Source organism: Sinohyriopsis cumingii, chromosome 4 (genome assembly GCF_028554795.1).
Source record: "Sinohyriopsis cumingii isolate HCF-2022 chromosome 4, ASM2855479v2, whole genome shotgun sequence".
Taxonomy (NCBI): Eukaryota; Metazoa; Mollusca; class Bivalvia; order Unionida; family Unionidae; genus Sinohyriopsis; species Sinohyriopsis cumingii.
The window spans coordinates 84954328-84982072 of record NC_142964.1 but is presented as its reverse complement, the minus strand read 5'-3'; the positions used below and the strand labels follow the sequence as shown (position 1 = coordinate 84982072).

Sequence of the window (27745 nt, the reverse complement as noted above, 5' to 3'; positions counted from 1 at the left end):
ACTTTATTGCAGAGCAAAGACAACAGGGACCACCTAACAGTACGGTAAATTGTCTCAAAATTTAAGTTAATTTACTGTTCACTGTACTACATACCACCATCATATGTTTAGACTGTGCACTGCTCCTTTAAATCATTATTCCACTATCGCGCACACGCGCGCGCGCGTGTGTTTGGTCAACAAACAGTTTTAAGTTAATAAATTTATTATTATAGTCGTTTTCCAAACCTTTTCAAGCATTCCGTCAAATATGTAGCCTGAGAACTGGGGTGCTACGAATATAAAGCGTAGGATTTTAGTCTACAACAACAACAACATGGTGGTACACATGTGGACGGGCAGATACGATGACTAGAAATTAAATGCAAATTGTATGCATACAATAATCATTGTTTAATTATCGAGTAGTCACATTTCATAATTTGTTATGAAAATGATATTTGTCTTCCAAGAATGAAATGACTATATTTTACAACGCGACAAATTTGTAGCAGAAGGCACTCGAATGTTATTTTTTATTTATTTTATTATTATTATTATAGTCAGCGTTCGACAAATTCTAAATCGTAACGCATTTTGAATCTCGAATTGTAATTACGTTTCACAAAGACAGTCTGGTTTATAACTGTTTAATACCTTCAAGCTTATGTTGAAGTAATCTTAAAGTCTGTGGATATGCATACAACTAGTCCTACAATGTAAGACAGCGACCCTGATATTTACGTTTTGGGCGTCGAGGTATTACTGCCCAAATAACGGTGCCGTGTAACGATAAGTCAACGAAACTTGAAATAAAGGTCCATTTGCTTGTGCGAGAATTTAAATTTAGAAAAGAACATCAGAGTAAGTAAAGTCTGACTAAAACTTGACTTTAACTTGTATCAAAGCGTCGTTATGGACTGCGAAGTATGCAATATATTCTTGAAATTTGACTTCGTTACGATGTTAGTCGACATCAAAACATGCTACACAGCGCCGTTATTCAGTCAGTAAGACCTCGACGTCCGAAACATAAATATCAGGGTCAAGGTCTAGTCCTACAATGTAAGACATAGTACCTTTTTTTTAAAAAATTGTTTTAGTGCTTTGTCTTACTACCCAAATAACAGGCTTGTATAGTATGTTCTGATGTTGGTTGACATCGGAAGGAGTAGTCAAAGTTTCAGGAATATCTTACACTTGGCAGCCCATATCAACTCTCTTCCAAAAATTGATATGTAATTAATATACTTACTGTGCTCTTTTTATCTTGATGGAATCAAAATCCGACACTAGCAAATAGATGCATTTTCATATCCCGTTGACATACATTTGAATTTGTTGAAATGTGATGGTGTTCTAGGTAGGCCAAAGTATGTTTAAGTAGGTTCATGTGTGGGGATGTGTTTTTTGAACGAAACCAAATGTTGCTCACGGTTCCAATAGGCATTAATATATTTTTATTCGTTTTGTTTAAGAATAATATTTCAACTTAACATTCCCGGCTTTTGTTGCTTTCCAGCCAACTGAAATGTAGGCCAACAAAACTTGAAAACAGGTCCATTTCTTTTGTGAGAATTTGAATTTATTAGAGAAAAGACATCAGAGCGAGTAAAGTCTGACTAAAACATTATGACTTTACTTTGTAGAAAAGTGTCGTTATTTTAGTTGCCAGTTGTGTGAGATATTCCTGAAAATTTGACTTTCTTTATGATGTTAGTCGACATCAAAACATGCTACACAGCGCTGTTAGTTAGGCAGTAAGACCCTGACGCCCAAAGCATAAATATCAGCATCGAGGTCTTACATGTAGAACTAGGTCAAGATCTAACATTATAGAACTAGCTTACAACATACATAAAAACATCTGATCAACGAGTGCTTCTTCTATCGACTAAATAAACAAATAATTTTAATAACATTAACAATTATTTGTACACAAGACAAAAAAACATATGATGTTTGCAGTCTATAAAGAATTACATACATGCAGTTCATGAATGAATGAATTACATAGATAAGTTACATTTAGTGATTCATGGCAATGGCGAACAATGTAAAACTTAAGTACAGAATTCTGCCCCATGGCCTCATTATTCGCTTGCTTTTACCTCTCATTCCTAGGAATTTTGAACCTGTGTGTGGACTTGGTTTCCCTAGCAAGACTTTACTTGGGCCCTCTCTGGTTCCTGTGTCCAGGAAAATGGAGACTAGACAAGGACCCTCTGTGAACTTGGATCCCCCTGGGAGCCAATTTTCACCAACACGTGTTAGTGGCTAAATTGGGAAAGGTTTCTCACCTGGGACCCAATTTATACCTCATGTCTCCAAATCCACTCCTTTCTGCACACTGACTCAACAGATTTGGGATTGGGAGCACACCTGGAACCAGTAGTCCCACAATGTAAGACATGTCACATGTTGTTTATGTTTTGGTACTATGTCTTAGTGCCTAAATAATGACCTTGCAGTGCATAGCATTTTCTGATGTTGACTGACATCAGAATGAGGAACCAAATTTTCATGAATATCTCACACACTTGGCAGCACATATTGAAGCTTTTCCAAAAATTAAAGTCATGTTGAATTAGGCAGACTTTACTTAACCCAGATGTCTTTTTGTTGGGGGGGGGGGGGGAATAAATTCAAATTCTCACACAAGCAAATGGACATATTTTTAAGTTCCTTTGACCAGCATCTTGGTTGGAATGCTATGGAAGCCAGGAATGCTGAAAATAGTTAAAATGATGATAAATATCTTGACGAACAAAACTACCTAAACACTTTTTTTCGATATTAGTATATTTTTATTTAATTCATTGAAGAAACATTCTTCAGCATAGTCCAATTTTTGCATTCCTTGCTCCCATCGTTTCCATCGCATATCAATCAGCTGAACAGAACATGAAAATATGTCTATTTACAACTGTCAGATTTTGATTCCATCAGGCCATCAGGATAAAGACAGCTAAGTAAGCCTAATCTATTAGATTTAAATTTGTGGAGCAGTGTCAATATGGGATGCCAAGTGTATGAGATATTCCTAATATTTCTAAAATTTTACCTCTCATACTCCATTCAGTTGATTTTGGAACACACTACTCAAGGCCATTACTTAGGCAGTAAGACATAGAACCAAAACATAAATATGATGTGATACATCTAATATTGTAAGACTACTGGAACCAGAGGGTGGTAGTAGTTATTCAGAAATGTTTGCCAAAGAAAAGCAATGCTTCATATAAAAAACTTGGAAATTTTGGCAGTGTTCCTAGCCTTACAGGGTGTATCAACCTCATAAAGTGAAATTGCATTATGTTCACCTCAAAAAATATGTGAGGTGTAGTGTACCTCAAACACCAGGGAGGTATACATGTTCCTTTTCTTTGTGTGCAAGTCGGGAACTGCATTCGATGGGCTGCCTATGAGAAGATCATTTTCTGAGTCTGCCATATTTTGGGCAATAGAAATATCCTGGTGGATAGTTTGTCTAGAGTGGATTGTGTGGTCCTCGTATAATGGTCTCAGCACCAGTCACATTTCCAGCTGCAGAGTGGACCTTTGGTGGACTTGTTCCTTTGGGACTGACCAGCAAGCTCCACTCTTATATCTGACCAGTACCAGATCAGAGGTCCTAGGCAGTGGAACCATCATTCTGAAGTGAGTTCATCTGTACATTTACACGTTTCCTCATTTCTAAGTTATTTTGTCAGTGCTCCACCAAGCCAGGATCTCCATTGCTCAGTTCTTTCTGGTAGCCATGCTGTGGCCCCAGTGGATGTGGTTCATTGGCTTTCTCGACCTTTTGGTAGATGAGCCCAGGAGATTACCACATAGGAGCAACCTGTTGTCGCAACACAGAGGTCTCATCCACAACAGTCCATAGATTTTTCATCTCCTTGCTTGGCTCATCTCAAGTGACCAATTTGCCAGGAACAGTTTTCAAGCAAGTTTGTCATCTGCATCATCTGAGCCAGGAGCAAGGTTTATGATGCAAAGTGGAGAATCTTCTGTGATTGGTGCAGTAGGAAATGTTTGCTCCTAGCTATCCAATTTTAAATGCAGTTGCAGATTCCTTCTTCAAATAAAGATAATGTTCAGTGACCACTATTAAGGGTCATAGGGCAGCCGCTTCTAAGACTCTTAAGTTCTCATTAATTCTGCCTTTGGGTCTGACCCTCATCTTTCTGATTTCATAAAGTATTTTGAGCTTAACAGATTGGTATCTCTTTCACTCATGCCTATTTTCATGTAACTTGGTGAGGGATGTGTCATAATCAGTTCTACATCATTGTCAGATGTAGGTCAATGTGGCCCATATTTAACACTTCACTCATTTTGATACAATTTTAAGTTTATTTCTTATGCTCTTTTTATGCTTGATGCATCTCTTAGCACCACACAACACCCTTTTAGTAAAAGAATGCTACTGTGGCAAGAGTTTGCCTTTAGCTCATTATAAAATAGATTTTTTTCACCTTGTATACTTGCTGTTGCAGCTTTGTGAAGGGATGCACATTGATTAATACTAGACCCTAATCATATGCACATTGATTATTACTAGACCCTGATCATAAAGGTTGGACACAATGATGCATATTTCATGCTGCACTGACTTGAGTTCAGTGTGAAGCTCATTTTATGCCAGAATGATCAAATTAGATGATTGTATGCATTAATATTAGTATCTCCCATACAACAAATGAAGGTCACTTTGACCTTCATTTAATTTTTTACTAATTTGGGGTTAGATTTTGCAGGTAACTTGTGACCACATAGGTTTCCTCCTGTATACATATTTTAATACATGGAATTATGAATCTTGGCAAAGGGAGGCATCTTGATGAGTGCTACATTCCCCTTTCAAATTTAGGTCACAGTGACCCAAGTTCATCAGTTATAAAGGGCTTGAAAGTTGACTATTCTCTTTACTTTTTGGTCACTTATAAGTGATGTATAGGTGAATAATCAGGATTTTATATGCAAATTAGTCATTTCACTTATAAATGAAGTGTACATTACTTTGGTGGATTGTTCCCTAAACATAAAGTAGTAGTTCAATTATTGCTTTAAACAGTGTCAACCTACCCTGCGAGGAAAACATAATTGAGTTTCATTAAAGATTAGTACAGTTACCACTCTTAGTACATTTTCAGAGGTGACACTCCTCATTTAGCAGTTTTGACATTTCAAAGATAGTAAAACATCACTGCCAACAAAGTAGACTCTTGTCTGTCTGCACATAATGCACTGCTATTGATTTAAGTGGGTCAGTCGGTATAGAACCTGATCTGTAATCGCATTATGCACCAGCACATGTCATTCGTAGTAGCATGAGCTCATTATCCTCGTGAAATACAGTATTAAATTACGGCGTTCCAGAGGGATACAGCAATTGACTGCCAGACACATAGTTGAGTAGGGTAGCTAATAATACTGCTATCACATGGTATTTTTTCTGTACTGCTCCAGTGGTCTTGTGGTTAGAGCGCCCTTGGATGCAGGAGGTCGTGGTTTTGAACTCTATCAGAGTCATACCAAAGATTTGTAAAAATGGCACTAACAACTGCCATGTTAGGTGCTCAGCATTAAGAGGTTAGTGGTAGGACTGGTTAGCCTGGTGTCAGGATAATGTGACTGAGTGGGATATCATGCTACATGCCTGTGGCATGATGCCCCAGTGCTAAACATCACTATAAACTTCCACACTGCCGACATCGTAGCGATATGACTAAAAAATTGTTAAATCTATGTTAAAAATCCCAATCAAACACAGTCACACACACTGTACTTGCCTAGAAGGAAATCAGCATTTGGAGATGGGAAATATACAGAAATTCATGTGATGATTAGCAAAACTGTAAATTTGCCAAAATATTTACCAGTGCTAGACATCACTATAAACTGCCACACTGCAGACATTGTAGTGATATAACAGAGATTGTTAAAGCTACTTTAAAAATCCCCAAACACACACACACACACACACACACACACACACACACACACACATGCTATATGCATTTATGCCATAATTTACACAAGTGGGAGCTCTGTATTGAATTCATCAAAGTTGGAAGTTTTTTTCAGTGTTAAAGTATTTTAAATAAAATGTGCCTGAAACCTGTTTATTATTTTATAGATTGTATTGTGGGTAATTATGATTTTTTAAAACAAATTTCATAGTAGTACCTTCCATTGAACTTGTATATTGGAGTAAACTTGGGTCTTGAGACTGTATTTTGCTGATCACTATTAAGCAGAAAATGGCAACATCCTTAAGCTTTTAAGTTTGCTTATTCTCAACTTTGAATGGCTGATACAAGCACCTATAGTCAGCTTGTATGTCACTTGTAAGTGAAATGTAGTTGAAGCATGGAATAATATTTTAAAAAGTTTTATTGTGCTTATACTTCCACACACTGACATTTCACTTATTTCATTTCATAATGCAAATTATAAGTAATGTAAAGGTGACCATAGGATTTTCCTAAGACAAGCAGATATCATATATAGGTTGGGATGCTTTTTTTCATAAGGGGAGATCATTTATCTGAATTTACTTTCTGAAGACATTAATGTGTACAGTGGCTGCTGGATTCTCCTACATGCTTTATAGAGGTGAGATATGCGGTCATTGATAAAGATTACACCATGGTTTTCACCTGAACGAGTGTCCATGTTAAACAACCTATCTTCATCATGTAGATTATGCTGCCCCATCTGCCCAAAGTAGCACAGATTTAATGTTATGCACACTGTTGGCAACTACATATTTGCAAATTGAAAAAGTTAGCATAGACGGAGCAAGGTCCATTTTGAAATTTGTATGGAATTAAATAATGCTTAGATAGATCATGTAGATCATAATTGTTCCAGGTAAATGCTTTCTTACATTAGAAATATGGTAGGATTCAGAATGGGTCAGAAATTGACTGTAGTCCTACCACGTAAGAGGTTAACCCAGATTGTCATGATGGGGGTAATCCATTTAGGGTCTTTAACTCTATGTTATATTTTATAAGAGTTCAGTCTCATGGAAATTCCTTTGCTGGTTCTAAAGAAGGTGTTCAGGAAAATTAGGTATTTGCATTGAACCTGTCCAACATTTGCATTCATTTCAGTGATGTATCAAAGTTTACAAAGGAAACCATACAGTTTTGTTGCACAAGACATCTTTCTCAGAAATTATTTCAGTTTTAAAGTTGTGCTAAAATGCCCAATGTCCCATAACTCAGTTCTGCCATTGTTGCTGTGGGATAACTGGAGGCAAGTTTTCAAGACTATCTCGCATAGTTGGCATCAGCTATATAATTTATTCACAAATTATTAACTCAGAAAATCTAGGCTTGGCTTGACTGATTTTTATAGTGTACAAGAAAAACACAAATGACTGATTATATCCATGGTGGACTGCATGTGGTATGATGTTCTTTCAGAACTTTGCTGCCATTTTGTACAGAATCCATAGAAAATATTCATACACCCTAATCATTTTCAGAATGGACTTGTTCTGATTATGGATAGGGTCTCTTAACAGCATATTGGAAAATACTAAAACTCCCCATTCAAAAATGTCAAAGAGGGAATTCCCCTTAGTGTGAAAATCATGGAGAAATCAATGGTACACCTTGGCTCAGTCTGTGAATTGTATGAACCTGTGAAAATTCTTTTGCACAATACGAAAGTCCTTTATCTTACACAACTTGAATCTTTACAATGTAAAATAAAAAATAGAAATGAAGATATCATTCCTTTTGTTATTGAATATAATCCAAGTTTGCCTAATATAGGTAAGATTATCAATAAATATTGGGATTTATTAACATTATCATGTAAAGCAAGTGTTAAATTGCTACACGAAAGCAAACCCACACTTGCTTATAAAAGGACTAAAATTCTTAAAGATTTTCTAATTAATTCAAAATTAAAAAAACACCATATAAAAAAGGATCATCAGCTAAATGTAATAGACCTAGATGTTTGCACTGTTCTTCTATTGATGAAAATCCTTCTTTCAATAGTAATAATACAAAAGAAACTTTTAATATGCATTGTGATACTAATTGTGCAACATCATATGTTATTTATTTGATCACATGCAAAAAATATGGCATCCAATATTGGACAAACCAGTCAACAAATATCTAAATATATGAACCAACATAGATCAGACATAAAAAAATTATATTGATCATTTTCATCTCATGTTGCCGCACATTTTAACAAGTGTTCCCATACTTTACAAGATTTCTCCTTTCAACCTATTGTTATAGCTGATTCTGAGATGGAACGTCTGCTAAAGGAAACCTATTGGATTCACCATCTTAATATGGTATATCCAAAAGGTCTAAATTCCAAAACACTATACGACATTCATTAATCTTTTTTTTTTTGGGGGGGGAGGAATTATGTCCCCTTTTTACAATTAGTTAAGAATATGTTTATATTATTCTAATTTACAGAATAACTTAACTAGTGAAATTATAAACTAATAACATAAAAATAAGTTAACTAATTCTTTAAAAATGAAAGTACATTTCTAAATTAATTCACAATGCATTATAATTAATTATTTGTAAATACTTGATTATAAGTATTATGCATACCATAAGTTTTGCTGTATAAATTGAGCTCTGATGAAATAATGAACATTTGTCAATAATGTATCAAAATATATATTATATATTATTTTTTATTTTGATTTTTTGGTTTATTTATTTATTTTATTTTATTTATATTTTTTTTATCTTTTTTAAATGCACATTATACAGAATAAAAATTAAAGTATTAATAAAACTTTATCTCTATTTATATCCTAAATTTTAGAGATAGTTATCAATTGAGATATATGTATCTTTAAGATCCAGTTTTATGTATTTTTGTGTATTAAAATACCATTAATCTGTACTGTATATGCACATCTCCATGTCAGTTATTCGTTAAAGAATAAGAAAGGTTAAAAATGTAAGCAATGACATCATCTTGTTTATGTCATATTGTTTATATTATTGATCACTTAGAAGCAGAATATATTTAATGATATAAGCAATGATATTGAATTAAGTTTGAATTCAGTCTGATGAAGCAATAAAGCGAAACCAGTCACATTGTATGTGTTGGTGTTGTTTATTTTATAGTTTATGAAAGTCCTCACAAGACAGTGACACATGGGTTTGAGTATATAGGTATAGTTTCCTGCATATGGAAGGACCTACATTAAATCTGTTAACCCAATAGTTAAATCTGGTTCAGAATTAAAGTAGAAATAAAGATAATAGCAAATATTGCACTGAGTGTTGCAAAGCCAGCAGGTGCCTTTCAGATATGAGACTGGTATTTTTTTGTGTGTTTGCTATTTGTTTTACTGATTCAGACTTCGTTTTTAGCTCTAATTGTCATAGACCAGAAGTACTTGAGGCATGTCATGTCCATTATTCATCATCCATCCATCTGTTGGCACAACTATGTTATCACTATTGTTATGTATATCTCTTTTGTGTGTTTCACTTTTGGCATTGTTTGTAATGATTGCATATAGGGTATCAATAGGTGTTTACAAGTTTTAAAATTAATTGTAATAATGAAGCTGTGTACAAATTTAGGGTGATTTCCCATTGGATGGTCCAGTTAGGTGGGTTCTGTTATGATGTGGGGTGTTGTGATACAAGTCACATAGGAAAATATTGCAAAGTTGAGACTTGTGTGTGTATATATGGATGAGTTCTGGACAATGCCATTGTGATTCATCAAGACTGTTGGCACATCAGCACATTCAAGGATCTGGAATTAATTTGGAACACTATTTTTTGAACTTGTGTAGAATATTTTAGGATTATGTTGGATTTAGTTCTTAATACTGTAAGGTCCTCTTAAATTTTCATTTTATAACTTAAGGATTTTTGTTTTAAGTTTGACAAAATTTGTTGGTTGTACTTTATTCTGTTGCCTAGTTGAAATCCATAGAGTTATAACACTACTACTTTTAAACACCATGGAGGGTTTTAGTTGGTCCTAAATAAAAAATCTTATGGTTCGGACATCCAGTATGGCCATCACAGTTACCCTTTTGATAATCTTATTATTGCAGCTCCAGAATTAATGGTCAAATCAAGATGGGATTTTTACTAAAAGACTTTGTATGATGCCAAGATGTTCCAAAATGTATGTAGTACTATTCTCACATTCACTATGGTTATTTCTACTCTTTCTGAATGGAAAGTCATATGAACATGACTTTTTTTCACCAGAAGACTTGATATGGTGTCTAGTTGGTCCTAAATGCAAATGGTGCCAATCTGGCCGCCAGTTGAAAATCTTGTTATTGCTACTCTTCCTAATCATGTATTATGATGGGATTTTTACCAGTAGAGTTCTTATGGTGTCTAGTTGGTCCTAAATGAAAAAGATGCTGATATGATATCCAGTATGGCTGCCATGTCACTTGTTTTGAAAATTATATGATTACTCCTGAAGTGATGTTGAGATGGGGATTTCACCAAAAGAGACTCCTTAAGATATTTAGTTGGTCCTAAATGAAAATGATGCTAATTTAACATCCAATATGACTACTACAATGGCTGTCTTGAAAATCTTCTTTCTACTTATCCTGATTGGATGGTCATATCAAAATTGGGTTTTACTAAAGGACTTATTATGATAACTGTTTGATCCCAGAATAAAAATGGTGTTGATCCATTACACCCATATTGCCACCATAATGACTGTCTTGTGAATTAATTGAGCGTTAATGATGAACCCTGTCTCAGTGCTTTTTTGTGTGTTACATGTTTAGGCTCAAATAAGCATTAACACAAGAAAGAGTGAAAACAGCAAGCTCTGAAAAATATAACAAATAATTTATTTCCCTGGAAAAATACTGTAAAAATGAAAAAATATGAGAACTTTTGGTTTCCAGAATGAAATCCAAAAATATTACAAGAATAATCCATGAATAAAATTTTTGAAGTCCTAATATTGAAATGTTCTAATGATTGCAAGTTTGAGTCCCGACGAAGAATCCAAGATGGAAGGTGATGACGTATGCTGTAGCCTGTACTGTGTTGACGTCTACAGTTCCTTGTAGAACATAATAATTAATCCTCTGGTCTTGAATCCAAATAAAATTTTCAAGAAAAGTCCTTGTTCAAGAGTTCTGTAAGAATACAATAACATTTCCAAAGAAATGATTTAATCTTCTAGAGTCCAAATAATCTGACGAAAAATTAACAAAGAACTAAAAAAAACTCAAAATCTTCAATACTGGTCACAACAGAAGAAAACAACTTGACATCAAGTGTTTAAAAAGCCTGGACTGTCCCAGATCTCTCTCTCTCTAAACATCACTATTAATAATAAGTATTTCACAATTTCGGAAATGCCTAATTGCAAAATAGAGGATGACTTGATCATGTTTACATGTACAAGTCACATAGCTCCTGTATGGCCTTGATAAGAACCAATCATTTTACTCCTAGAAAAAGTTGTTTACTTGACCCTCAATCAAGGCCAGGAACTATGTCAAAAATAGAAACAAGTGTTTCTATTATTAGGTATCTAAGGAAAAACGCAGGTCAAACTGAACTTTTTGGAAAATATTGAATTCCTAGTAAACAAAATTACATTACATTGACATGTACGGAAAATAAAAAGATTCCAAGACCCACAAACAATCAAATCAAATCAAATACAAATTAAATCAAATATAAATTAAATATATGTAACATGTGTCAGACTCATTAAATGGGATGAGGTTGATTTGCAAATGTTCTGTCTCTGGTGAACTGGGCACTTTAGAACATCTTATAGTTGTATTTTCCTACCTTTATTTTCTTTGAAATTTTAACATCATTGCTTTGATTGTCATTTCTTGAGATCTTTCCATCGTTTCATATGTTTCCTCTTTGATCTTTGCCAGTACTTCTTTCCTTTGAAGTTTCAAGATGTTCTTTCATATTCAACTTAATTTTATTTTCAGTCATGGATTACTCTTCTATGCTAGCCATGGTCTGTTGATCCGCATTGTTCCACAGTGACCCTTTGCATATGTCACAAAGTGAAATGGTATCTGATTGGATGCAGCTGCAAGAAACATATAAGCATATCCAATCAGATTTATTTATTACATTGACCTAGTAAGATAATTGCAGTGTAAATAGATAGTGTCTCATGTTGTGTGGTGATTTCTCCAGTTAAAATCGTTCATATACAAGTTTTCCTTTAAAAGCAAGACATGTGAACATCTCCATTGATGCATGCTAAATACCTTAAAGCTGTAATTTTCTCTGTGGTCAGTTGATTTTGCTTGCTACAGGAAGTAACGTTTTAAGCTGCAAGTGGACACTTGATCAAAACACTGTTTTAGGTAGCTGCATATGCTAAGGATTGATGTGGAATGAAGTGGATTGACAACCCTTGGCTATTTAAGATGTAGATATCTTTCCTTATATTTCTTCTCATTGTCTTCATAAGATTTTGATTTACCCTTCTAGATTTTTTGTGAAGATTGTTTTGGGATGCTTTTTTCTTTTCTTTTTGTCACCCGTTCTCTGTTTTGTCAGTACCAGCAATTTCTTCTATATTATTGTTGATTTTTGTATCTTTCTTGGAGTTGTACAGAACACACTGGCTATTTTGGGCTTCAAAATCAACAATCTTATGTGCTGTTTTTAGTGGAAAATGTAAGAATACATATATCATATTGGGAAACTGGATGTTGGTTTACTGGTAGTCATGAAAATTAATGGCATTCTAGGTTATATTTTAATTGAAATGAACAGAAAAACCCAGTGGCTATTGATTACAGTTCATGGGAACAGTGGGACAGCAGAACAAAGAGGATGATGTTTTCTCAGGGCCAGTCTATGAGGTCCACTGACACATGACGCCTATACCTGTCATGCAAAACTAACGTGATTAAAGAGCTTTCTTGTCCATGAAAATGCTTGAAAACATGCTCTTTTAAAGAGGACCCTTTTGTTGCAATCCACATTTTATAATCCACTATGCTCATTTAGTGCTTGTGACTGCATTTGCTGAAATCTTTCGTTTCTCATGAATGTGTGTAAACCTGCTTAACTAATCATTGCAGGTGCAAGTAAAATTTTCTCACTATTGTGACCCAACATGACATTTAATAGTGTTTGAATGAGCCAGTCATAATACAAGTGATGGGTGTTAAAGGAGCATAGTGGATTATTGCCCCTGGTTTGAGATGATGATCAGACCCAAATACATTGGTATTAGATTATTCAGATTGTGTTATCATCAAATCTGCATCAAAGCTTCTTTTTTTGAGTAACTTTAGTACCTTGCGCTTCCCCTCCCCCAATAAAATTGATTTCCTAATTCCAGTGCCAGTCATTGCCATAGTTTTTGCTAACTCTAGCATGATGGTTTGTGGCTTGTATTCCTGACTATTTACAGCAGACTTAAGCTTTTGTTCTGTATTGATGCCTTTTTTATGCTCACCAAATGACAAAGTGGATTATGTTATGATGTTGTTCATCTGTTTGTCTTTGCACAGTAATGCATGTAGTCCACCATCTGCAGTTGGCAAACTTTGTGGATGGCCTGCACTTAGGTAAGGAAGAACCCTATTGATGTTCGGGTCAAAAGTTCAAAGGTTAAGATCACTGATTCAAAGAGTAAAAATGGTACTAGCATAATAACTTGAGTTCTGCACCATCTACACTTACCAATATGTTGGTTGATGGCTTGCTCTTGGGATAAGTAAGAATCATATTGATTTTATTGCCAAAAGGTCAAAGTGCAAGATCACTTTAACTGAAAGAAGACATAATTTCCACATAATAAGATTAGTTCTACATTACACACCTGGATCAAATTTTGTGGATGGCTTGTACTTGGGGGTAAGGAAGAAGTCTATTAATTTTGGGGTCATAACAGGTCAAAGGTCAAGGTCACAATGACTGAAGAAAAGGAAATGGTTTCTGCATAATTTGATTCAACAATTCAGACTTGGACCATATTTTACTTGATAAAGAAAAAGGCATCTGATTAAATATAGTAAGCTCTCAGTCACGATAACATACCTTATTATAAAACTATCCCAGACATAACAGAATACCACCATAAACCCCATTACCAGAAGCATGCTGCTATATGACAAACAGGGTTGGAAGAAAATAAGATGTAGCTCAGTGTTATATCTTATTTTCTTTTCAAAACACTGTTATCAAGCACGAGTCCCTTGAAGGGACTCTTGATTTTGAATTTGTGTTGAAGTTTAAAGCGATGTCAGAACTGTCACTTTGCCTTCCTTATCACACGAGACATCAAAATCACAAAAAATCCAGCAAAAATCTCAAACTTTCAAGAGCAAGTGATGGGATGATACCTTTATGCCTTTTTCCTGACCCAAGTGAATCCTAGTACAATCAACATATACGGTTTCAAAATGTATTAGTCTCCATTTCATGTTTTTGAACTCAGATCATTGCAGCAAACACAGTTTTCTTTAACAAACATAATATATACAGATGCATGCTAATAGCATAATATCATCAAATCTGTTGCTGCATTGCTTACATCACTGAAGTTGAAGTACAAAACATGGTAGTGCTAAAAAGACTTGGGCATATCCTATTTCTAAGTAAGTTGAATGTTGGGCTTTTCAACAAAATCACCTGGCAGTATCTACTTTGTTATGTCACAAATATCAGAGTTGATGTCTTACATGGTATTACTTTGAGTTCCCAACACCTCCAGTGCATGCTTGATACCTTTGGACTTCCACTTTTCTAAACTGCATCCACTGGACTCTCACTAAATCGTGTACTCTCAGTTTTCTGAAACTGATTCCATATGCAAGTTTTCCATAACATGTACCAAGAATAAAAGTCTAACAGTACAAGAAAAAGAATTGCATGAACATAAATTAAGAATGCACAGAAGTGAAAAGATAAAACTTCACATGAAATGGGAGGGTAACCATAATTATTCTATATAGGATCTGAACTTTCATCAGTTTGCCTTGGCTGTAACATTGTAATGTCTATTATAGCCCCCAGTTCCTGTAGACTTATTGTCTAAGATGCCACATTTCATAGGCCTATAGAAAGTGTTTGGACTGGAATTTGTTTCAGTGATTTTTCACGTCAGATCACTATTGTCCTAGTTGACAGTTTTCCCCAACAAACTTCTTGCATTTCAGTATTACATGAACTACTGTAGAACAATTACTCGTTTGAATGACATCAGCGCAACAACAATTATACTACTGTACTATTACATAATTCCCTGACATTTTGAGTGCTTATCCTCATGAGCGCTAAAGGCCAGAGCTGTATTTATTTTTTACCTTGTTGTACACTCATAATAAGGCAGAGTGTATTATATTATAATGTTACCAATTTGGTTTATGCACATTAACTTCAGCTGTCCACCATTTATAGTTACCAAATTCGTTTACTGATGCTGTTTAAGATGATACTGTTTGTGTTTAGAGGTAAGATGTAATTGGTGAGTACAGTTTAGTTCAGAAGCACAGTGTTCTTTAAATGTGAGCATTGTAATTGTTGAGTACAGTCTAGGTTTAATGTACAGTGTTCTTTAGATGTGAGCAGTGTAATTCTTGTACAGTCTGGTTTTGAAGTACAGTGCTTTGTAGATGTGAGCTATGTATTTGTTGAATACAGTCTAGGTTGGAGGTACAGTGCTCAGTAGATAAGGGCTATATAATGGTTGAGTACAACCTAGTTTGGAGGTATATTGCTCAGCAGATGTGATCTATGTAATTGTTGAGTACAGTCTAGTTTTGAAGTACAGTGGTCTGTAGGTTTGAGTGGTGTAATTGTTGAATACAGTTTAGTTTGGAAGTACAGTGCTTTAGCTAGGAATTTTATTGTACATTTTGTCACATTCCTTTAACACTCTGTATCCCCTCGTTCTGAGGTTTTGTCAATTCGCTTTTCACTCCCATGGACAAATTTTGAAATAAATGGGTACTTTTGCAATCAAAGAGCTTAGTGACTGGGAAAATTATGGATGTGATTCTTTTTGTGAGTGGAAAACTTAACAGCATATTTATATATATATCCCATATTATATGGAGATATTAAATAAAATTATATAGAATGGGAATATGCCATTATTTCTTTTTAACTGGAGCAATAGTGGCATATGCAATTAATATTAATTAAATATTAATTATAAAGTGAATTATTTTTATAACAGGAGCAGACTGTTTTTATATTTGTGACTGTATGTTGAGAGCTTTCTGGAGAAATTCTTCTGTAAAAGACATTGCCTTACTTAATTTTTTCTTTTCTTTTCAGGTTGTTAGTGATACCAGAACTTGAAACTTGGCAGAATCAGCACAAGTGCTTCATAGTAACTGAAAACTACCACAATTAAAGCAGTCATTGTTCCCCAGCCTGTAGCCATATCTTCAGAAAATCAAAGTCAAACAAATCAAGTGTTTCCTGCCAAATATTAATGAATAGATTCCTTGTAAAAAATATAAAAGCAATGCCTACAACTTTTGTTTGAACCTTATGCACTGCATTTAGGAGAAAATAACAGTTTTATCACCATGAACTTTGACAATGCAGGGTCACTGGTACTGGAGACCCTGACCAAAGCATGCAGTCAGAATGTGGACGTACTGAAGCCTGCAGAGCAACAACTTCAGCAATGGGAAACCCAGCCGGGCTTCTACACTGTACTGTGTGTGAGTACATGATACAATGAAAATGCCTGACGTGATATCTCAACAAATTCGAATGTTCTCTGTGTGCAATTTTTGTTTTTTTCTGCAAATTGAAGACGGCTGTTAGTAATATTTAATAATATTAATTATTTTATTTCTCTTTGCAGACCATCTCTAGTGATCACAATATTGATGTTAATATTCGCTGGCTGGCAGTGTTGTATTGTAAAAATGGTGTAGACAGGTACTGGAGGAAAACGGCACCTCAGTGAGTATTATGGCCTGATTTGCAGTACCAAATATAATTCCTTGACCATGCTGTAGAGTCATGAGTGACATATACTTTTGTAGTTTCACTGCATGTCATTGCATGCACATTGATTGAGAACAAATAGCACAACAATGCGAATTTTTTGTGCAGTGCACAGAGCAAGTTCAGGGGAATTGGTTTATATAATCTGTACTGACCTAAAGGGGTCCAAGCAGTCATGCTTCAGTTATAATGAATGCAGATTAGTTGATTAGCCAAGTATGGAATGCACTGGTAACACCATTATTTAACATAATGTAATAAGGTGTAATTTGTAACAACTACAGTCAAAATTGAAAATTGGTCAGTGCATTTAGTATGCTAAATGTTATAATGTTTTGGACATGTTGTTTGCATAAAATTTGATAAATATCTTCTTAGTTAAATGTCTTTATGAGTTAAAGTGTTTCAACAGTTTAACATCATTCTTTATTATTGCACACTTATAGGATTATAGTTTCTTAATAGGTTGATTTAAGGTCTGTGTTTATAGGTGGTGGTTTTGTTTTGGATGTGACACTGACAGAGTTTAATTGAAATATAATATGAAATAAAAGCATTTAATTGACATTAAGTAACTTATTTTTATTCTTAGATTGTACTAAAGCTATTAGAAATCAAAATAATCAAAAATTCTTAGCACAGTTAAAAATTTAGCATAAAACTGAATCTGTTTTTGAATGTTACTGAAACAACAACTTTTGGTAATTACTATTTATGTAAATAAATATATTTGAAGTTAGAACACAATCTTAACATTGAAGAATATGCATTGATACTCTCACAAAACATATATCTGGTATTATAAAATATTGATAAAGACAGGGCCCTCAAAATGAAAACAAAAATTTATGTGTATGTTACCATGGACATTTTAACATAAATATTTGTTTTGCAGATGTTATGTTTGACATTGGGACAAATTTAAACCATTATATGAAAAACAAAGGTAAAATTATGATTTTGAAAGTGTGATCTACTCAGTTTTATTAAAAGACCATTTAAAATTATAAAACTAAATATACATATCTGTGAAATATTGGATCAGTGAATATAGCTTTTTCGTGTTTAACATTTAACTTTGTTTTAAATTTGCTGATGAACACTTTTGTACAATTTGTTATTGCTCAAGAATATCAGATTGTTTCGGCACTCAACTGTTAATAGGAAGAAAATTGGTCTTATCTTGGATTTGTGGGAATTTTTTTGGCAAGTAGAGCATTGGTTCCTTGGAGAGATTCTTGTTGTCATATAAAATGGATTAATTATTTGTATTTAACTCGTTCTAAAAACAAAAGCTTATTGTTTCATTTGGATATTATTGTAACTGTTATATCAGTTGATGATATCAACATGGAGAAAGCTGTAAAATGTGACATCCATGACACCATCATAGACTACAACATTTACAAGGTTTATGTGCCCTTATAGCAAATCAATACTTTCTCTTGGCCGACACAGCTACTCAGCTTGTGGTCAGCCACTTTTCTTTTCTATGGCAATGGTTTTACTGATGTATTGCATAATGCATGATTTAGTACACATTGAAAGAATAGTTTATTTATAATTAACCAACAGGACAAATTTTTTGACATTATAGGTTTGACCAGTAGATTATTGATCCAGTGAAATATTTAAGCCTTTAATCTACTGCATTTATTGCACATTTTTTAAACTTGATATGTTGAAGATAACCCCAGTACAGTGATCCTCCTCTTAAATGGCACCCTTGACCAGTGGCCACCCTTTTTTTAGTCAGAATCCTTTAGCACTGACAGGTTGTTGTTGACTTAGTGTTTTATGGCACATCAACGCAAGTAGGTTCTTTAGTGACAAGGTAATTGGAGTATAGTGCCTTGCCCAAGGACACACTACAGTAGCCAACCCAGGCTGATCCATTGGTAGGATTTGAACCTGTGCTCATTTGTTCACGAGCTCAGTATACTTATCACTGAGCAACCAAAACTCCTCTACCAACGAGTTACTGTTGAAAGGTACTCGTCTTTGATGGCTATACTATACAGGCAGCCAGCATATTAATGCAAAAAATATCAGATTTCCCCTCATGAGTGGACACATTGGCATTTACAGATACAAATCTAACAAATATTTGGTAATTAGTAAATGCAGCACAGTGATGTTTGTTCCACCAGGTGGATAAAGTATCCAACTTTAATCTATACAAAGAGGTAAGTAATCTAGCTATTACTGTTTGTTTCTTAAATGTTAGATTTTGTCACTTTGATAATTACAGGCTATTATTACCACTGATAAATATCAAGATGACAAATGATTAAAGCGGAGACACACATTATTTTTATAAAGTAAAACTTGTGGGTTAGCCATCATGGCTTCCCACTTTGGGAATATGAAATGTAAATGAAGGCTACCAGTCAGTCATATGACGAACTCACTTCCTTCATAAACGCTGAGTATTTTGTGTAATAGTTAAGTAGATACAAGAGTTTACTGTAATAGCTACAAGCTGGTTTTAAAATGGTATGATTGCCACTGGAGGAATAAATTGCTTGAAGAAGTGCAAAATATTGTCAGACAGTTTAGAAGGAAAGTGAATGCAGTTTGACAAGATGAATAAATAGAGATCCCTATGATTATTGCTGAGAGAATTGACATCAGAAAGAGTAAAAAAAAACCATTGTCCATTTACATTCTGCATCAGTGGAAAAAGAGACAGCTACAGTATTGCAGGACTGCTCCAGTGGCCTAAGTGGTTAAAGCATCTGCCTCAGTTGTAGGAGGTGGCAGGTTTGAACCCTGACAAAGTCTTACCAAAGACATAAAAATGGTACTAACAGCTGCCTCGCTTGGCACTCAGCATTAAGAGGTTCATGTTAGGACTGGTCGGCCATGTCTGGGAGGGACACAATACAGGGTTCATATGGTCTTTGAAGGTCTTTGAGAGTTTGGGAAAATCAAGCAGATTACTCTGAGGTCTTTAACTCATTCGGCCCCGATCCTGTCAGTACAAGTGATCCAATTTCTGCATTCAGTGGTCAATCCCTCCTGTTGTCGTGGTTTGTTTACTGCATTCAGTGGCCGATCCTGTCTCCAGTCGTGGTGAATATGTGTTAGATACAACATCTCTGATTGGTTACAAATGGGTTTTTTCCAAGAATCGGAGCAATATTAAACCAATCAGAAATGATTTTACTCTCCTTTGTGCAAATTTGAATTGTTCAGAAGCCAAGGGTTACTAAATGAGAGCATCTTCACTACACATGTTTTGTTCTTGAAAAATTGTAAATGTTGGCAGATGTAAGAGTGATTTTTGATGACTATGAAAGCAAAAATAAGGAGTTTCTCAGGTTTGATCTAGAAAATATTGAGCAAGAAGAGGAAAGGTATGTTTGGCAGTTGGATATTTTGTGAGATTTAGATTCGGACATAGAAGTTTCTGAGATTGAATCTTGCACATCAGCTACTTGGAGGATTTGTAGGTAAAAGGAAAAGAGAAGTAGAAGTTCAAACCCCGCTTCAGCAAGGTCAACATTGGCCAGTGGTCATGCCAAAGAAAAAAAACCTGCCAAATGTGTTCACTGAACAAAGTTTGATCTGAACCAACAACTGGATGTGAACAATGCCAAGTAAATTTATGTGCAAAATGTTTCAAACCATATGACAGATTAAATTTTCATAGTTTATTTCAATGAAATTAATGGCTGATGACATGATATTTCTAAAAATGTTGCACATAATTTTGTAAATAGTGTATTAATAAGTAGTGAAAAATTTGGACAAATAGGAAAAGAATACATCACTGTGTAAACAAATTCATTTGGAATAATTGGTGAAAATTTCTTGGATTTTTATTGGATATAAGAAGAGAAATTAAGGTAAGAGTGAATGCTTGTGTGTGATGTTTACATTTTTTTCTGTGGGGCACAAGAAGCTAAACACAGTTTAGTGCTGCAGCAGTGATACTGATAACAGTGCTGGGGCTGAATGAGTTAAAAGTCTTTGAAAATTGAAATGAACCCCAAAATTTTAATTTCTTTCTATAATCACAAATAAAATTGTCCAAGGTTGTTAGATTCGGATATAGTCGAGTTTTCCTGGTTTTTTTAAATATTACCCGCTGCAATAACAAACCAGCATTTGTTTGGCCATCCGAAGTTGGCCTTGGCGGCGACTTCAATAACACATGCACTCTTCATCAAAGCAAGCCGGCTACACCCTTCATCAAAGGAGGTCAGCACCATAACTATTTTCAGCATGTTTTTTGGTTTCTAATTTCATGGTGTTTTAATTTTTCATCATCATATCATTATATATGATTTTAGGTGTTATCTAATGTTGTAAAGCGCTTAGAGCTTCTAAAGATTAGGTGCTTTACAAAGTCCTCATTATTATTATTATTAGTATTGTTATTAATATAATCTGAACTAAAATTGCCTAAGGTTGTTAGATTCATATGTAGTTGGTTTTCCTGGCATCTTTCTTTGATGAATCATTCAATTTGATTGGACGAGTCCATCAGTTTTGGTCAATCGAAATGTTCATTACACTAATTCACGATTTTTTTAAAACAAGACTGTTCAGCCAATTGAATTTTGGTTACATTGAACGAGCGCTCACTCTATGTAGAAAGTGCACGAAAGTAACACACGCTCAAATATTACAAATCTTTTAAGTCAATTTACGTCTTCATTTTTGTTTCACCTCGTGTTTAAAAATGCCAGGTCTTTACTCTTTCAACATTATCTGGCTTGAACAAGAGAAATACAAGAAATGGCTGAAAAAGGATAAAACATGTAAATGAAAAGCGTTTTGTACATTGTGTAAAAAGATGATCAACTTGGCTTTGATGGGAGAAGGAGCCCTTACAAATCATGCCAAAGGTGAAGTGGAAGAACTTAAAACCAAAAAGCTGCGTCTTGCAGCTGACATTGCCAGCCTACATGCTTCCTCTGTTCAGAAGGCAGAAGAAGCAGAGTTAAAAGGACTCATCGTGCTTGTCACAGAGTCAAATGCTCGTAGGAGAAGAGTTGAGGAAAAGATGACATCTGTGGCTTCTCTTTCCAAAATGATTGAAGAGAAAAAACAGGAACTATAATAATGCATTTAAAGCAGTGCTGATGTCTATTAAGAGAACAATTTATTTTATATTAAATCTGATGTATAAATGACATATTTCTGAAATAACAATGAATGTTAACCCATCTTCCAGATCATTATAAAGCAATTTTAGGAAATTAATTATAGTTTGAATTTCATCATTAAACAAAATTGTAGTATTTTGCATTCATTGTTTTCTCATGTAACCTGTATACAAAATGTTAGCGAAAATAGGTCTTGGAAATCTATCTTTGTGGTCTTTGAAAGTTTGGGAAAAGTCTTTGAATTTATCATTCAGAGTTCAGTATGAACCCTGTGATACTATATGTCTGAAGCATGATATCCCAGTGCTAGTCATCACTATAAACTGCCACACTGCAGACATCATAGCAATATGATTGAAAAATTGTTAAAGTGACATTAAAAACCAAAATCACACACACACACACACACATACACACACACACACACACACACATAGCATTGTGACCTTGTCACGGATGAAAAATGACAGTTACAATCAGATGTTTGTACTTTTATTGGCAAGGTTTTTCCATAATTTTTTGCACTGTGATTCATGATTATTCATAATTATTTTTAAAAAATATTAATACAAATTGTTATTGCATTAACTCCATAATACACTTTTGATTTTCAGTGAAAATATATATTAATCAGCTTGTGTAATTATTACTGAGATCTGTGTGGTCTTTGTTTTAAGATCATACAGACATTTTGATTTTATTCCCAGTTTTTGGTTTGTGAATCAGCATATTTCTAATAAAATAGGACCACAGGATCAACTTTGGGCATTCTGCATAAGTCTTTTTTTTTTGTCATGACATTCTTGTAAATTTGGAATACAATCTTTCTATTTTGACTTAGTAACAAAGCAGGTTTGATTGCAAAACAGCTTTAAATCAGGTTAGGGTATAAATTACCCTTTAGCTCAGAAGGATCCCTAAAGGTTTTACCAAAAGTCATATTTTATGTAGCTAATGTCAAATTCAATTTTTGTTACTAAAGTCATTTTTGTTGATCATATTTCAAGTTCTTGAGATTATTACAAAATGTATGAAAATGCTGTAACATGAAAAGTATGCCTCAAGTATTTCAGTATTGTTTTTTTATGGTAAGTCAGCATCTGATTTGCATTTATTAGAATGTAATACAGGCAAAAATTTATTCTTAGTTAGTTCAAAATTTGAAAATGCAGTTTTAAATAATTTTGATCACGAGTATATGTGAACGAAATAATTTTTTCTTTTTAAAGTGCTATATCAGAGTTGGAAAAAGATGGCATCCGGAAGGAATTAATTTCAAACTTCAATGAACCAGCATCACAGGTAAGTGAACATTAAATGACCTTGATTTATTTGTTTTTATATTATTATTTTTGTCTCATCTCTCAGTATTGAAAATAAGACAATTTTTCTGGTAGTGTTGGCAATGACAGCATCAACAGAGTTATAATCCTTTGTGATAGGATTTGGAAATCATCTTTAGCAACTGTTTTGATTTTGAATGGAAACTTTGGTACAATATTACTATCTATCTGATGTTTGTACCATGATTTGCCAGGACTTCAGGTGTTATGGCTGCATCATTCTTATATTACAGTAAGACACTAGATTTTGTAGAATAAATGTTCTGTTTTTCAAAATGCATTCCAACAATTTTGTTTTGTTTGTGGCAGCAGTGTTTGGCTTGTAGATGGAGTTTATATTTCTCAAGGACATCTGGTAACATTGTTCTTTAGTATGAAAAAAGAACTTGATGGGCATGGTCTGATTTTTGTGTACCTGCAGTAATGCGGAGCATTTTATGTTATGGTGCATATCAGTATAAAATCCATCCATCTGTTTCCAAATTCATTTCTGCATATATATTGAGTTGTCCACATCTACAGTTAACAGGATTTGTGTATAGATTGCACTTTGGGTAAGGGAAAACACAGTTGGTTTCAGGACTCTAAAGTCAAGGTCACTGTGACTGAAAGAGTAATGATTTCTGCACAATAGCTTGAGCAGTCCACCATCTACAGTTAAAAGACTTCATGGGTAGCTTGTACTTGGGATAAGAAAGAAGCTTGTTGACTTTGGGTTGAAAAAGGTCAAAGATTAAAGTTGCTGACTGAAAGTAAAAACTATTGTTTCTGCATAATATCTAGAATTCTCTGCCATTCTTTGCAATTTACAGTACTGCAACTTAGCGAGTAGCTTGGAATTTTGGTAAGGAAGAAGCCTGTCCACTTCAGGGTCACAAGGTCAAAGGCCATGGTCACATTGACTGGAAGACAGGATACCCATGTTACTAGGAAAATATGAAAATCAGGAGAAAGAATGTGCATACTTGACAATAGCTGTATGAAATATACGTTATAGCCAGATTAAATCAAAAGTATATTTAAAAAAGCATTTATTCCTTGATATACCAAGTCATATCATTTGTCATGTTATTTATTTGAAAATTTAAAGCAGTCCTTCATACCAAGTTATGGAGTTAAGTAGAGCAAAGATAACACTTTTTTCTGTAAATTTAAACAAGTTACATGTAAATTTATATGAAATTTGATTTTTAAACTTGTTCTACTTAATACATACTGTTGTTTGTACATAGTCAAATGTCTAATTCAGATGGTCTAAAAAATAGTAAAGCTCTCCCTTGTTATAATGCACCTCCAGATATAACACAGTACCACTATGGACTCTGTGATCAAAATCATACCAGTGTATGACAGTACAAGTTGAAAGAAGACATTGGAAAGCTTAATCAGGGTGGCCACAAATCTGGAAATCAGGGAAAATCTGGAATTCTCAGGAAATTTGTTAAATCTGGAAAACTCAATGAAAACTTAGGGTATTTTGCCAGCACTCAGGGAATGTTTTGTATGAAACGAAATTCTTCAAATAAAAAGGTGAGGAAAGGTGCGGCTATTAGGGGAGGAGAAGTTGTACATAAAAATATATTTTAAGTTATAAAAATTGATTAAAATGTGCTCTGGAAAATTAAAAATATTACTCTGGAAAACTTTCAAAATCATATTTCTGTGACCACTCTGTTAATATTATATCTTTATTTTATTTCCTTTTTCAAACACCATTATATTTTACAATTGTATTGTTCCTGCTTTGCAATGGATCAGTATATTATGCTATTCACAATATACTTCTGGTCTGTGCATTACACAGTTCTTACTATAATGGAGTTCTATACATAATGTGGTTGGTTGATATGGATCCCAATTACAGCCATATAATGAGGAAAGCTGTAACAGCTTGATTTTAAAAATGTATGTTTTATAAGACTGAATGATTCTGATCCTATTCAGTAAATGTTGTAAGTGAACCCTGACAAAAAGTTCATGAAGGAAAAAACTTTAGACCTGGATATTTTTTATGTCTAAAGCATAGAAACTGGAAAAAAGAAAAAAGGTTTCCGTAAAGCTAGTTGAGTTCTTCACCATCTATTGTAAGCATACTTTGTGGATTGCTCACGCTTGGGATAAGGAAGACCCATATCGATTTCAGGGTCTAAAAGTCCAAGGTTAGGCTACTGTGACTGAAATCTATTCAAAAACAATAATTCTACATCACACACGTGGACCAAACTTTACGGATGGCTTTCTTTTTAGGTAAGGAAGAAGCCTGTAAATTTAGGATTCGAACTGACAAAGTCTAAGATCACTGTGATAAAAAGATGAAAAATGGTTTCTGTACAGCCTATTGAATTTTGGGTCCAGATATCCTAACTCAAGGTCATAGTGCACAAAATCTTCAGTTATATACATAGGTGACTATTTATTATCGTGGGGCAAACATATAATGCGGTGTTCATGGTACTCTTGCATGTTGTTGGAACTTGCAGTCCAGCTGTAGACACAGTGTATTTTTTGGCTAGTGGCTCACAGTTTTTTTTTTAATGATGGCTACAGATGTAACCAGAGTCTCTACAAATCATATTGTTTGGACCATCAACACAAAATAAACAGGAAAAAAGACAGCAAAGAGCATTGCTCATATCAGTCAGTTCTGTTGTAATTTGTAGTAACTCAGTATATTATGCAACTGGCATGAACCCTTTTGATTCTTTTGGAGATGGCTGTATATTTGCTTTACATCTAGAGCTGTTCTTAATGGATTTATTTTTAAAAAATATGTCTTTTAAGTCAGTAGTAGCAGTCCATAACTACTGACCTTGTTATATACCATACTGCCATATAATGAATATGATCAAAAATGGAATGAATGCATGTATGTGTTTTTAGGTTTGGGATAGGAGGGTAGGAGATAAACAACAGTCAAATGTACATGAATAATTCAAGTCTAACAGACCTGAAGCTTGAAATGTGGGTTTATGCAATCAGGATCTTCGGCAGATTTGATAGTGTGTGAGATCCAAACATATTAATGATGTGATGTTAAATCTGATTGGTTTTTAAAATGTGTGAGATCCACACATAAAATATAATGTGATGTTAAATCTGATTGGTTTTTAAAGCATGTGAGATCCACACATATTAATAATGTGATGTTAAATCTGATTGCTTTTTAAAGTGTTTGAGATCAACACATATAATTTGATATTTTAAAAATTTGTAATAAGTTTAAATAGTGCACACAATTTCTGAGCCAAAGAAGTTTTTTTTTAAGTCCAACAGAATAAAAAATTGTAAGTTTGAACATGAGCTAAGGAATATTTTATCTTTACTAAAAAAAAGACTAGTGATTAAGTAGTAAACCTTCAGGACATGAAACTGTTTAGATGACCCTAATTGATTAACTGATGGTGTTGTCAGTATGCAGCAGTAAGAACAGCTTACTCCACATCTTGTCAGTAGTCATCATCAGGGTGCTGATAAAAGAACTACTTTCATGTCAAGACATTGGGCAGAATTAATTTATGAGTAACTTTGTTGACTATAGTCATCAGTATTACATCAAGCCAACATGTAATTGCAGTCTTCTTTTATATTTGCCACTATACCAAGGGAGACAAAGCAATGATGAACATTAAATTAGAAAAAGAGTTTGAGTACCATAAATCAGAGCTTTTAATATACAATTCTCTTTTCTAGTAAACTTAACTGAGTTTACATTATTTCTGAGAAAGCAATCAACATCTCTGACATGTGAGTTTTACAAGTTCTTGTAGTCTTAGTTGTTAAGGTCAAGGTGTACTGTACAACCCTTTTTGTTGAACATGTTTGCCATTGCTGTATCAGACCTTCCTTTTAAACTTTTCAATTGCATGTTTAACAAGTTTACATGGTAGTTATTTAAACCTTACTGAAAATTGGTCTAACTTCAGGGTAAAATTATATTGACTGTCTTACTGGTAAGGTCTTTGTTGGGTTGGCAAGTTAGGTTTTTGGCATGCTGTATGCATGGTACCCTTTCTAGGATCAGTAAACATGGTGAGAGTATATATCTTGACAAGTAGTATTACACCCTTAATGCAACAAGCAGTCTCTGTGACTTTATTTCATAAATCATTACCATTATTGAAGTTGTATGCTTAAAGGTTGTTTATTGAGTGCTGTTTTATTTGAAAATCATGAAACTTGATAATCTGGTGCATCTCTGTTAGTGCTTTTACAACTGAAGGTTACTGTGACTTATATTTTAGACTTTACTAACATAGTTTACATGTAAGTATTTAGCTCATGACCACATCAATATTTTTGATTGTATATATAGCCATTTTTG

At 34.1% G+C, this 27745-nt stretch overlaps 1 protein-coding gene across 1 annotated transcript in view; it reads left to right on the top strand.

Moving 5' to 3' along the window:
• The first annotated feature begins 293 nt into the window (after window positions 1-293).
• The window catches only part of LOC149801580 (importin-11-like), a 128595-nt gene continuing 101143 nt past the window's right edge, over window positions 294-27745 (top strand). Inside the window, exons 1-4 of the mRNA XM_089955813.1 lie at window positions 294-371; window positions 16278-16672; window positions 16819-16919; window positions 23311-23383. Of these exons, the coding sequence (XP_089811939.1) occupies window positions 16535-16672; window positions 16819-16919; window positions 23311-23383 (312 nt within the window). The 5' untranslated portion in view covers window positions 294-371; window positions 16278-16534. The remainder of the gene's footprint in view (window positions 372-16277; window positions 16673-16818; window positions 16920-23310; window positions 23384-27745) is intronic.